Below are 12,585 nucleotides of genomic sequence, written 5' to 3'. Positions count from 1 at the left end.
CTATACAATACGTCTGAGACATTTCTATGTTGCATATGTTCTCTCGTTGAAGAAATATTGCTGAAAGATTGCAGGTTAGTGAGCATATCAACAAAAAATTCCTTACGCCAGCAGCTAAGTAGAATCATGGAAATTCATTGCAGTTTTACGTCATCTACGTATACACCAGGGGTCTCAAACTCGGCTTATAGCCGGCGGGCCGCAGTCGCGAAATTTAGCTCCAAGGGCCGGGACAGTGAAGATGGTGGGGTCGGAGAGAGTTTGAACAAAATGACATTGCCATTTGAAAAGATCCGATATCTCATATATAGGTCATTTCTGAAGGGGATTTGGAGTCAGGATTCGAGAAACATTGATACCGATGTACACAACGAGTGAAATCTGGACGCGGATTGAAATGTAGATTTTTTGTTCCAAGGTTATGTTTCAGCACATGGTGACCACATGTTCCTCACGAAAGAAATGCTTGAGACCAGTCATGTCTGTGTAGCTCACGAACATACTTAATTAGAAAACAAACAAATGGGACGGAGACGGTCATGTGTGCTGGCCGGGCCGCTAGCGAACGGTCTCAAACCCCGTATACACCATGCGTTCCCCCCTCCTCCCCCCCCTAAAAAAAAAAGGCCGTTACCAGCATTGTTGCTGCTGTACGCCTGTTCGGATATACGGTATTGTGCAAACCTTCTTTTACGGACAGGGTAAAAGTGCACACCGGTATTTGCGCCGTCGTGCGAAGGCTTCCTATTGACGTTATGTGATTATATGGCAACCCGCTAGCTGGTCGGCAAGCTGAACAGCGACTCCCAACAAATGCAAAAATGACAAGCAAGAACCACTGTCAGCGAAGTGTATAAAGAGTTGTCCTGTGAAGAAGCTAAAACAAGCCCCAATAAGTTGTTTTGGAAGGAAACTAATTCACTTTGAGCAAGAAGGGCAAAACTTTTGAGATAAGAAGACATTTCATTCAAGTGAAACAAAATAGGTCACAGTTAAGAAAGTTTCCAGCAGACATTTTCGTGCATAGGCATTTGCTGCTGCATTATATGGATCTATAACAAATTTGAGAATGTATCGAAGTATCTTAAGATACAATTGCCAAGTATCGTATCGAATACAATTATTGCGGCAGTATTTTGTATCTGTATCTCCAATACTTTTTGCCTGAGTATCTTGTATCGTATCGCGATACAGTTTCAAAGTATCTTTGCCCAGCCCTGCCTTCAGCCATAGAGTTTCATACAATAACCTAGAGAGGAAACTGGCGCTGCGATCGTTCAACCACCATGGGAATGATGGGAAGTACAGGCTTCGGATTAGATAGCGTTAGCTAGCGAACTGTCTACGGATCTTTTTCGACAGTTTCAGTTTCGTTCTTCGCGAGGCGTGGGTAGTGGGGTGCGTTACAAAGCATTCAAGCAGTGCCTTTGTTGTTCAAAGAGGCTGAAGACCGCCAGATCTCTTGATTTGCTGTTTCGTAGCAGCTTTACAGGTTGTATATGGCAGTTTTAGTAAAGTATTGTGCACTCACAGCTGCGCACAGAGGTAGCGTCCCATGCCAGTGCAGGAAATTGCATAGAGTTCACGTCTTTCGATAAGCGCGTCATGCCAAAACTAGTTCAAATCGGCTGCAAAATGACGGCGAAGCTAAGTAGACGCACCGTCACGCTCCTCTGACTTGACTTCACAACAAAACGAGAGATGCGTTGGGGGCAGGCTACTTGGACAGACGCACCTGGCATCGCAGCAGACAGTACGTTAAGTGTTTCTCACTCAATACAGTACTGTTATTTCCATTAATAGATAATGCGTACTTTAGAGGGAAAGACAAGCGCGTTTGTTTGAGGTGTTGTAAAGAAAATAATTCATTATTTTGTGATGCCAAATCTGGAACACAATTGCAGAGCAGTGCATACCCTGGTGGTTGAATTTGTCCAATTTTCACTTTCATCTCACGGTCATGCAAACTTTTTGCAACAAGTTTTACATACAAAAGAATAAAGCATGTTTTAGTTGGAAATAACTTCATATCGCTTTGTTTTACACTCTACAAACAAGCGTCGCGAATCTCAAGAACCTAATCCATCCGAAGCAGATCCGAAGCCTGTACTTCCCATCATTCCCATGGTGGTTGAAGCGCCGCTCAAGGAGTCCGCGTAGACACTAGCGCCAGATTCCCCTCTAGGTATTATTGTAAGAAACTCTGTGCCTTCAGCATTCCGCACCAGCATCGCCTACCAGACGCCACTCTAGTCTGCGGGAACGGCTGAGATGTGCATGTTTTAACTTCCAGGGCGGCGCTGCACGCACCGTGAAAACTCCAGCGCTGCTTCCCTATATAGTTGCTGTATGATTTATCAGAAATAAAAGTGAGGTCATTTGTTCTGTAAGAAAATGCTATCTCAATGATAAAAGCTGACAAAAAAGAGTACTTGTTAAAGTTCGTGTAGTCAGTAGTGCAATGTATTTCACATTGTATCATGGTTACCATCATTATTGATGTTGCACAGCTTATTGTTCATGACACTTCTATGCTTGTCATTGTGGGGTCTGAATATTAGCCGCTCTCGGAACACACGGAGACAGCAGACACTTTCGGGCAACAACCAACACGTGTACATTTATTAAACACTTTTACATATGGCGAGCTCGCCGGCCAAATCTTCTATAAACTAGTCACTTGCTAAATAACCTTATACAATGCTAATGAATACCCGGAAAATATAACACACACTCAAGACAATACAAGACATACAATGCACTGCAAATGCGGCGTCACCGATGCACAACTCACCACGAGGGGCCCACGGGAAATGAGCCGCGGTATCGACCCCCACGGACCCACCGCGGGAGACGTCCATCGACGCACGCTGCCAAATCCAAAGAGACTCCCTGCTGTTTTCTGTCCACCGGCCTAGCTTCTCCCGCAGGCGGCACTGCCGGCGCCACCGCGCTAACCCTAACCCGTGCGAGCACAGCGCCACTCGCTCGCTCGGCAGCCTTTTAACCTGACTGTGGCCTATCCACGGGACACACGTGCACCATGAGGCACAAACAGCTTTAAAGGCGTGATAGCACCCCCACATCACGTCTTTTACGCTTAGTTTACACCAGTGTTTGTTCAGGTCGCATACAGGTCCTGGTCTTTGAAACCCTTGAGGAACCTTGAAATTGAAAATTATGTATTCTAGGCCTACAAGGATCTTAGGATTTTTATGTGTCCATGAAAACCCTTGAATTTCATTAGTAATACCTGTTGGACTGGGTTCCAATGTTACCTTACCTGCCTTCTGTGGTAGATCAGCGTGAACCCAGCATACTCCCAAGATAGATTGGAACCAATGATACAACCAAGCTCTGATGTGTTTGATATAGTTCTGGTAATTCAATATTAGAGAATTGAGGCACAGTTTGGTTCATCCTAACTGCAGTGCTGCTCTTAATGCAATTTGTATTCTTCACCACTGTACCGTAAAATACCGATCTAGTGCCCCCACCCCGCCCCCCTCGATGTGGGGATAATGCAGGGAACATTGGGGAGGGGGCTCTTGCTCAAAACTACCTAAAAATTTAAGATGGCGGCTGAAATATCCCCCCCCCCCTCACCTTAGCAAAAGGAAAAAAAAATAAAGTTCAGTGTGTTGGGGAGCTATTCTTGATGTATCCACCTAGTCGACATCTCCACTTCGTCAGAGCGCATTCAGTTATGTGAACCCGCCAGCACATTCCTAGCATTAAGAGAAAGAGGATGAAATGTGCAGTAATAACAGGACGCTTAAAGAAACTTGGCAAGTCTGAACTTGAGTATGAACGTGTTCAGATGTTTGAGAACAATGCAGGGAATGCAAACCGACCTTCCAGGTGCGTCAGGCGGGCTGCCACGTTAAACCTAATTCAAGGGCTAACGTGATTAGAGCTCATACACGGCCTCCGAGATGTGCGTCCAAAAGCGGATCTCTGGGGGCAGCATTCATTGCGGTGAAACACATTCCGTCCCCCTCATTTGTGTCGAGAGTTGTGAAAGCTTCGTGATGTTAAAGTGGCGTTGCGGAAGGAGGACTGAAAACGGGGCACGCTGCTCGCCGAGCTCCAGCCAAACAGTGGAGGCTGAAGTGGATAGTCCACAAAGTGGATACATTGAGAATTGCACCCCTCTGACTAAACAGCTTTAACGGAGTGCTGACATGATTTTGAGACATCGAAAAAGCGAATGTTTCATTTCTTTGGTATGTAGTGTTAACGCTCACCACACGCCATAGTCAGAAAACATGTATAAAATATTTTACTTTGGTAGTTGTCGTCACTGAGCATCTACAAGCCAGACCCACCACAATGGACATTATCCCGACGAGTCAACGTAGTTCTACTGAGTCTGGAAGCTCTGCATCTTGCATGCAGTCTAAATCACAGAAATCACTGTCACCCCGATAGTGATTTCTGTGATTTAGGCTGCATGACAATTCACTCATCGTTGCTAATGCGCATCACGAACAAGTGACAGATCCGCCGCTAGTGTGTCGCAAGTTGCTGTCTCCCCGTGACGTCACACTGCAGTGACGCGTCACGGAGAAGCCGCCCTCTCTATATCTAAACTGAAAGTGTTTTGTAGCGTTAGCTACACTGGCCGAGGCGGAGCAATTTCGCGTGACAGTTTGAGAGCCATGCTGCGCATGCGTGACGAGCGCTGACGTCACACGACACGCTGGGGCCGCCGCCGCCGTGCGCGCCTTGCCAGTCTGTGCATTCCAGAGGAGTGAGGTCATAGCCGTGGCAGACGCATTGGCACCGCCGCGCGCCCAGCTATGTGCATCCGTCTCGCACTGGCCCTCTGATGTTGTGGCGGAGCCGCTTCATAGCGCCTCTCATTTTGCACGCATACACAGGTGTATCAGTAAGGGTATACATATAGCGGGGAGGAGGAGGAGGAGGATAAGGAAAACGGAAGGACAGGGAGGTTAGCCATTTGTCAGACCGACTGGCTGGCGTTTGCCAGTGTGGTATAGCCATGGAGAAGGAGAGCGCAAATGCTGCTAAGCGACGCAGAAGAGCGGAAAAGCTTGACAACCAAGAAAGCCAAGAATAATCAGCTGAACCTCTGCTAACGCTACGTATATCCTGGCATAGCTGAGCTAAGCCACTGCAAATTTTTTTTTCAGGGTAGCGGTATTAAAAATATATTCTATGCATTCCCAGGCACCACAATACTCGTTTTAGGGTTCTCAACACCAGTGCTTTTATTTAGAGCAATAATCTGAAAATATTTAAAATCCGTGTCAGTACTCCTTTAATCACTTTCAGAGCCAGCAAATGAGTCTTCCGAGTTGAATCCGAAAACGGCCTAGGCACTCTATCTGCAAGCATTGCAAGTTCTGCTGCCACGGCGCCGATGTCAGAGGCAGTGAAGAGCATTGTGAAACTATTACAGGGTCCGGAACACACATCAACTGAAAGACCGGATGGACACATGTATCGGTTTTCCGCCACATGTGTCTGTGCATCGGTACCGCAATCTGCTACCGAGCAAAATGAGAAATGCGCTAGTCACGTGAAGACAATTGTCCTTCGCTAGTTGCGTGAAACGTGTCGCCTACTCGGCTCACGCTGTCAGGGGGGCACTTGTTTGGTAGTAAACGAAAACTCGAACTTGTCATATTATTAGAGGGGGGGGCGCTTGCATGGGTGGGGGTATGTTCGTGTTGCATTAAAGCATATTGAAGGGCCAGTAAACAACCCCACGGTCCAATATTTGTGAGGAAGAGATAACTCCGCACTTGTATGATGTGAACATTGTTTCTAGAATGTATCACCCAATAAAAGAAAGTCCCAACAAGACTTGATATTTCCTATATAATTTCTGCATCTCTTTCGCTACCTGTAGTGTTTTGGAAACATTGCTATAGTAAAGATGTGATTAATGGCGTCCCACTCTGCAACCTTGAAAAAGCTTTGACAGGGTCTTTCTTGAATACCCTAGAATTACTCTTGAATACCCTTGAAGACCTGTATGGATGTTGTTTATACGATTTAGGTGTTGGGTACTCCACTGGGTTGCATTGTAGCATGATTAAATCTTCAAAGGCGTGAAAGATTTGCCCAATTATCTTTGGAGTTAATGCCTGTTGAATAAGAATAGTCTTAATTGATGGAGGGAACAAAGGATGTCACTTGTTGGGGGGAATATGCAGGTTGGGGTAAACAAGTGCAGACTTGCTAAACTAAGGTGGGCTAGTGTGACAAGCTACTCTGGTGTAGTACTTTTGTATTGAGGGAGGCACACAAAAATCTTTCGGATCAAAATTTGAAGTTTCTTTATGCAGTGTCCTTACCAGCAGTATATACTACATGTCTAGAATAAATTCAGCTGTGTGGTCTAGTGGTTATAGCGCTTGACTGCTGACCCGGAGGTCGCGGGATCGAATCCCGGCCGCGGCGGCTGCATTTTCGATGGAGGCGAAAATGTTTGAGGCCCGTGTACTTAGATTTAGGTGCACGTTAAAGAACCCCAGGTGGTCAAAATTTCCAGAGCCCTTCACTACGGCGTCTCTCATAATCATATCGTGGTTTTGGGACGTTAAACCCCAGATATTATTATTAAAGGACCCCTGACAGCAAAATTTTTGTTGATGACTTTTTTACTGTGATTTGTAGCTTTGTGTCTGGCAATCCCGAAGTTAAATCGTAAATGCTCTAGCGCATCGCATAACTCATTCTAGCGTAGTCAATTGCGACCATTATAGCGTCACTTCAAAACGCCCGCCTAAAAACCACAAGAAGCTGGCGCCCCATGCGGGGGAGCGTCAAAGACCACGTGCACACAAGCTGTGGTGACGTTAAAAGCGCGGTTTTCAAATCGGGGCCCAGCGCGCGGCAGAGATTGAAAGTATGTGGATGCCTCGGAAAACTACCTCGAGAGCAGGCCGACAACAAAGCAAGAGGGGTGCTGAACAATAGGCCTCGCCCGGGTGCCCGTCGTCGTATTGTGCACCGCAAACCTTCTGTGACGTCCACAATACTTGCTTTACTCGCGGGGCCTCTATCTACGTCATACCAGGATGTCGCGAGGTGCAGCCAACTCAAGTGAGCACTCCACGCTTACTTTAAAACCAAATTAAGATATCTTAAAGGCAACGTTCATCACTAATAATCGGTCAGATGTGCCCCCGTATACAGGAAAGTCAAACAACACAAACATCTCGAGGTTTCAATTTTGGTGTCAGGGGTCCTTTAATAAATTCAGCTGTATTTAGGTATCCCTGCTCATTAACACACAGTAAAGGTGCACTTCATGCAGCAAATGTGGTGACAGAGCCTCAGAATTACTGCATGATAAATGGCTCAACTGTAAGTACTTTTGCCTTGGAAATTGCTGTCATAAGGCATCAAATTTGCAACCCAGCCATGCAAGTGCTGCACCAAATTTTGCCAAGAAATGCCAATACATGCTACATTGAATGACTTTTATCGCTGCTTATTATTATTTTTTTTTTTTTGCCATGCCTGCACAGAGGCTGCATGAGTGAACCTCCAAGTCGGCACAGTACAGGCTGAATTGTAATGTTTCCGAAAGCGAAAGTGAAGTAGTTGTCCAAATGGCCTAGCCAAGCCGATCTTATCATTAAGCTTGTGCTAATGGTGCATGCACATTGGCTTGCAGGAGTGAGTGTAAAGGTGCCTGCAGTTGTGCCAGCATACTCGGCTATTCTGTGACTTCTTGAAGGGTTTAAGCAGGCAGTGACATTGAAGAACACCAGTTTCAACATACCCGTGTGGGCTCCCGTGTACCTGTTCGCAATACCTGTAAGGATAAAGGGCAGTCCTAAATACTGTGTGTTTTGATGGGCGCCTATAATTTCATTGCACAAGGTTAAAAGTTTTCAAAACCTAAACATTCAGTGTATGAGCCTTGGCCAGTATGTATAGTATTGTCTAATTGTTTTCAATATCTTGCTGTTTCCCTTTTTTTTTTCCTTTTTTTAGTACCTGAGCTGGATGATAGCTACTTTGAGGAGTTGGACACAAACTTTGTGAGCCATCGGCTAGATCACCTGAACTTCTCCGATGGTGAGTACCATTAGCAGTAAAAAATTACAACAGAACCCATCTCATGATGATAGTCCAAGTTAATGCAAGAGACTGGGCTTGTAGAGATGAATTGTTGAACTTGCTTTCTGGTGGCGCCTGGACTGATGTGCACGGTGGCAAGCATGATGACAGCTCTGTTGTTCGTTCAAACTTCATTCAGACCCACTTAAAGGGGGGAAGTGGGTTTTTAGAAATCATCAAGATTCCCTTTACCAAATTTAATGAAAGTGTACAGTATTGTTTAGTTTTCTTTGCTGATTCCATATATGCAATTATTCTTCAGATATGTCCATTAGTTCCGAAGTTAATTAAAATTAATTAGCATTGTTTACGGGAACAATGGAGCAAGGACTACTCATCGAAATCTTGCAAACATAAGCTTCACAGGGGTAGGAATACCTTTTTGATGCGCAAACTATTAACAATTATACATCATATGAAAGCTTTCTGTTCAAGATGTGGCTAGTTAGTTGTTTAATGCACGGACAATTAAAAAAACATTAAAACTGAAATGCAAAGATCTGCTGCTACCCCTGTGGGCAATACTCATGTAGCTCAGTAGTGCAACAAGAATTACAATTCTGTGTGCTTTGATTACTGAAAGACCACTCCCGAAAGGTTGCAAAAAGTCAAAAACTCAGGTTTTGAGAAAATGCAGAAAAGGAAATAATGCCGATTTTTAACCTCATGCAGCACAAAATGTTAAAATTTTTTTGTTAGATGATTAGTAGCCACCAGGGGTATAACCTGCATGAGTACTGCTGCAGCATACATCATTCAACAGCCTCATAGCATCAACAGCTTCATTTTTGTGCTTTTTTTTCATTTAGAATATAGCCTGTTTTTGTGGTATAAATTGATGCTGTGGCCGAAATATCAATCCAAGGTGTAAGAAACTTGGTCAGTACTTACGGCAATGCCTGTATGTTACAAAAATGCTGTTTTGAAAAAAACTGATTTTTTCATGATTTTACATCTTGAGAGACCACTGTCCCCCCTTAAAACGATCCCAGATATAACGATCTGTCACAACCGTATTTTGATGTACTAATGATTTTTCTTTACCCATTGTATACCTGCCAACTCTCCCGAATTTGGACCTAATCTCCCAATTGTACGAATGTCATCTCGAATCTCCCGAAAAGTTGCCACCACAGCAGAGGCGGGTTTTTTTTTCTCTCTTTTTTAAAATCATGCGCGTACGTCAGCCTTTCCTGCTGTGGCGGTGCTGCGGAAGGGCACTCGCCACCGCACTTCTATTTCATTGTAACCATATCGTAGAGTACCGCTGAGTACATTCTAGGCACTGCGCATCTGGGCGAAGGCTGGCCGGCTAGCCGTGAGAAGCGCTCGTCACCGTACCGAAAGAAGGCGAGGGAAGAGGTACAGTCTCAACGGAAAAAGATTGCCAAAAGTGCACGGCGGCCGGAGCCGCGGCGCTGCACGAGCGCTCCGATAACGAGACGGGGAAACTGTCGAGCACATTCCATTTTCCAAAGGAGGGGTGGCCAGCAGACCGGCGGTAAGTAAGCAGCCCCTATTGTGCTTTGCCCTCTCGATATCGGCGTGCTTAGGAGAAACAGCGCCGCGTGTCGCAATCTTGCCGCTCCGGCCACTGTTCAGTTCATTTGCGGCAATCGTTTCCGTTGAGCCTAGCCAGAACTTTTGCGTCTCCATCTTGGCCCCCGCATTTTGTACGCTACGCCGTCTGCCGTGGGGGTTGCGTGTTTCCAGAGTTCAGTTAGAAGGTCGATGACGGCGTCAAAATCAAAGTACTTGCAAGCGTTTCTGGACTCGTACACAGCTGGGTTTCCGTGCTTTGTGACTTCGCGAAAGGGTGACAAGTACGGATTCCGTACCACGTGCGCCTGTGAACTGCCTTGGTGCCTTCACAAGTAAAGAAGTTTGGTTCAAGCAGCTCAAAACAAACATCCTTAACCCTTTCTTAATTAACCCCCCCCCCCCTCCCCCACTGTGGTCTCCCGAATTTTCATGCTGTGAGGTTGGCAGGTATGCCATTGAAACTGCGTCCATATATCGCTAACATTTTTCAAAGTGTCCTACTTTTACAATGAATACTTCACACATGGTTGTGATAAAAATATGGTACATAGGAAGGGAAGAAGTCAAAACAGGCCTTATAGAGGACGAAAGAGGTGCGTGCTCACACATGCTTTACTCCAATTTAATTGTGACGAAGATATCATAAATTGGCGAGCACTCAAATTTCAGGCATTTCTCCAGGGCTAGAATGGCACTGAGGAAAAAAAAAACAAATAGGAGGGAGCATAAAGCCTGGTGGTTAGCTTTTGCAGAACAATATTAGAATTCTGATGCCATTTTCTACAGGTATGACTACCTACAACAAACCAAATGCATCCTTGGCATTCAGAAAGCCAAAAATGCAAGAAGCAATAACCACAATAGCTTTTTTGTCACATAAAAGTGAACTGCACCCCTCAACTCATCGATGCCACAGTGCCACGGCAATTGCAGGAAGCTTGTTGTCGCCGCAATGACCCAACTGGCTACTTGCCGCACTCGTGCATGGTCTTTTTAACATCATACTTTGGCCAATGACACAGCTCCTGGCACGCTCAGCCTGGTGCGGCTGATGCTACTATATAAGCCATTACGGCAAGTGGAGATTTCAAAGACACCTGGGAGAATTTATTCGCAAGCATTGTGCATTTTTGGGTAGTGGAAGATTCTGTTTATTACAGCAGAGCTGTTAAGGTCGAGGTTGGCCGTGTGTCGTAGATAGAAAATCATCATCATCATGAACCAACACGTGCCATCTTCGTCCTCTTCATTATCGCCTTCCTCTTCTTTCACTTCTGCTTTGCTATCAGACGACGTGCGCCGATTTGTCCGGCGATGGAAGCAATAACTTGATGGGCGAGAGAATGAGTACAGAGAGAAAGAGAAAGAAAGAAAAAGAATTTCTTGGCAAAAAAATACTTTCATTGCCGCGATGCGGTTCGAACTCTCGCACCCACTGGCAGAGCAGAGCGTAGCCTTATATAGTACAGTACAGCAAGGTGGTGGGAAAGGGAAGTGAGGGTGAGCGATGTGATGGTTAGGAGGAGGACAAGGAGGATGGGAGAGAGACAGACCAAGAAAATAAATAAATAAATAAATAAATAAATAAATAAATAGAAACAGAAATATATAGAAAGAAAGGGAACAGAAAAGGACAGAAGGCGAGAGACCGACTACAGAGAGAGAAGTAAGAAAGGGAAGAAACAGAAAAAAAGATAGAGAGCGATAGAGAAACAATGACATGGAAAGAAATAGGAAAAAAGAGAACGAAAGTGAGGAAAGAAAGACAAAGAAATACACAGAGAGAGAAAGAGTTAGAAAGCAAGAGAGGAACAGAAAAAGACAGAAAGCGAGAGACCAACAACAGAGAGATGTAGACAGAGAAAGAAATAACAAATGGAAGAAACAGATAAAAAGATAGAAGGTGAGAGATTGACCACACAGAGAGAGAGATGAACAAAGACATAGAGAAGAAAGAGAAGGTACGTGACAGGTATTTTGTGTTATTCATGTCATGACCAGTGAATCGTGTTCGTCATACACTGATCCCCTGCTATGCCAATTTTGGTATGTTACAAGTTATGGAGACGGCCAGGAGAGCGCCCAGACATAGGCGGCTAGACAGGCAAACGGGCGGGCGAAGAGAGTCGATCGATGGCCAAAGTGCCTGAGGTTCGTTAAGAAATGCTTCGCATTTAATAACGGCGCACTCTCTTCGTTATCTTATTCATCGTCCTCTTCTTCCTCTAGTCCACCACCTCTGCTGTGACCCAGCCTTGCGCGACTGTGCAAGCTGCACTAATTTTTTGCAAAGGTGGTTTAAATCGCTTGTAAGCATGCAGTGGGCATCGCTTCATGAAGCAAAAAAAGCTTAACTTGTTACTGTAGGGGTTTTTAGTGCTTTGTAATAAAAATGTGTGACAAAAAAAACTGGTTTGCTAATTTGTGCACGTTTTGAAAAGTGAGTCCATATACAATGAACTAATACTGATATAATGACCAATATTTGTGGCACTTTCGAGTTCGTTATAAACGGATTCGACTGTATTCGATTTCTACAAGGTATAAATTGCCGATGCTGTTGGAGATGGCCATAACTATGTAAACGCCCGGGGGGCAATGTGATGTAGTGTGTAATGTTCTCCCTCTTATATACTGCTATGCCAGCACACCACTTCTCACTTATTGTGTGAAGGATGTGGGTTTACATTGTGGCTATGGCATGCTAGGCATGCTAGGCATCTGTATGTTGTGTCCTTATTCTCTAATATTAAACTCGCCTTCCAGGCTTTTTTTGCGGTGTTGAGGAAAGATACCTGGTTGCCACATTGCGTACCTAGGTTTGATCTGTGGTTGGAAACTGGACTGTTTTTTTTTCTTGACTAGTCATTGTATCAAGGCCCGATACATTGCCAAGCCAAATTGGGTAGAGCTAGCCAAAGAAATCCTTTCATATTTACT

At 44.9% G+C, this 12,585-nt stretch overlaps 1 protein-coding gene across 1 annotated transcript in view; it reads left to right on the top strand.

The window, feature by feature from the left end:
- The window catches only part of LOC119376897 (probable RNA polymerase II nuclear localization protein SLC7A6OS), a 36,832-nt gene that overhangs the window by 16,146 nt on the left and 8,101 nt on the right, over positions 1 to 12,585 (top strand). The window contains exon 6 of the mRNA XM_037646571.2: positions 7,978 to 8,061. Coding sequence (XP_037502499.1) covers positions 7,978 to 8,061 — 84 coding nt within the window. The remainder of the gene's footprint in view (positions 1 to 7,977; positions 8,062 to 12,585) is intronic.

Source organism: Rhipicephalus sanguineus, chromosome 1 (assembly GCF_013339695.2).
Source record: "Rhipicephalus sanguineus isolate Rsan-2018 chromosome 1, BIME_Rsan_1.4, whole genome shotgun sequence".
NCBI lineage: Eukaryota > Metazoa > Arthropoda > Arachnida > Ixodida > Ixodidae > Rhipicephalus > Rhipicephalus sanguineus.
This window is presented reverse-complemented; position numbering and strand designations above follow the sequence as displayed.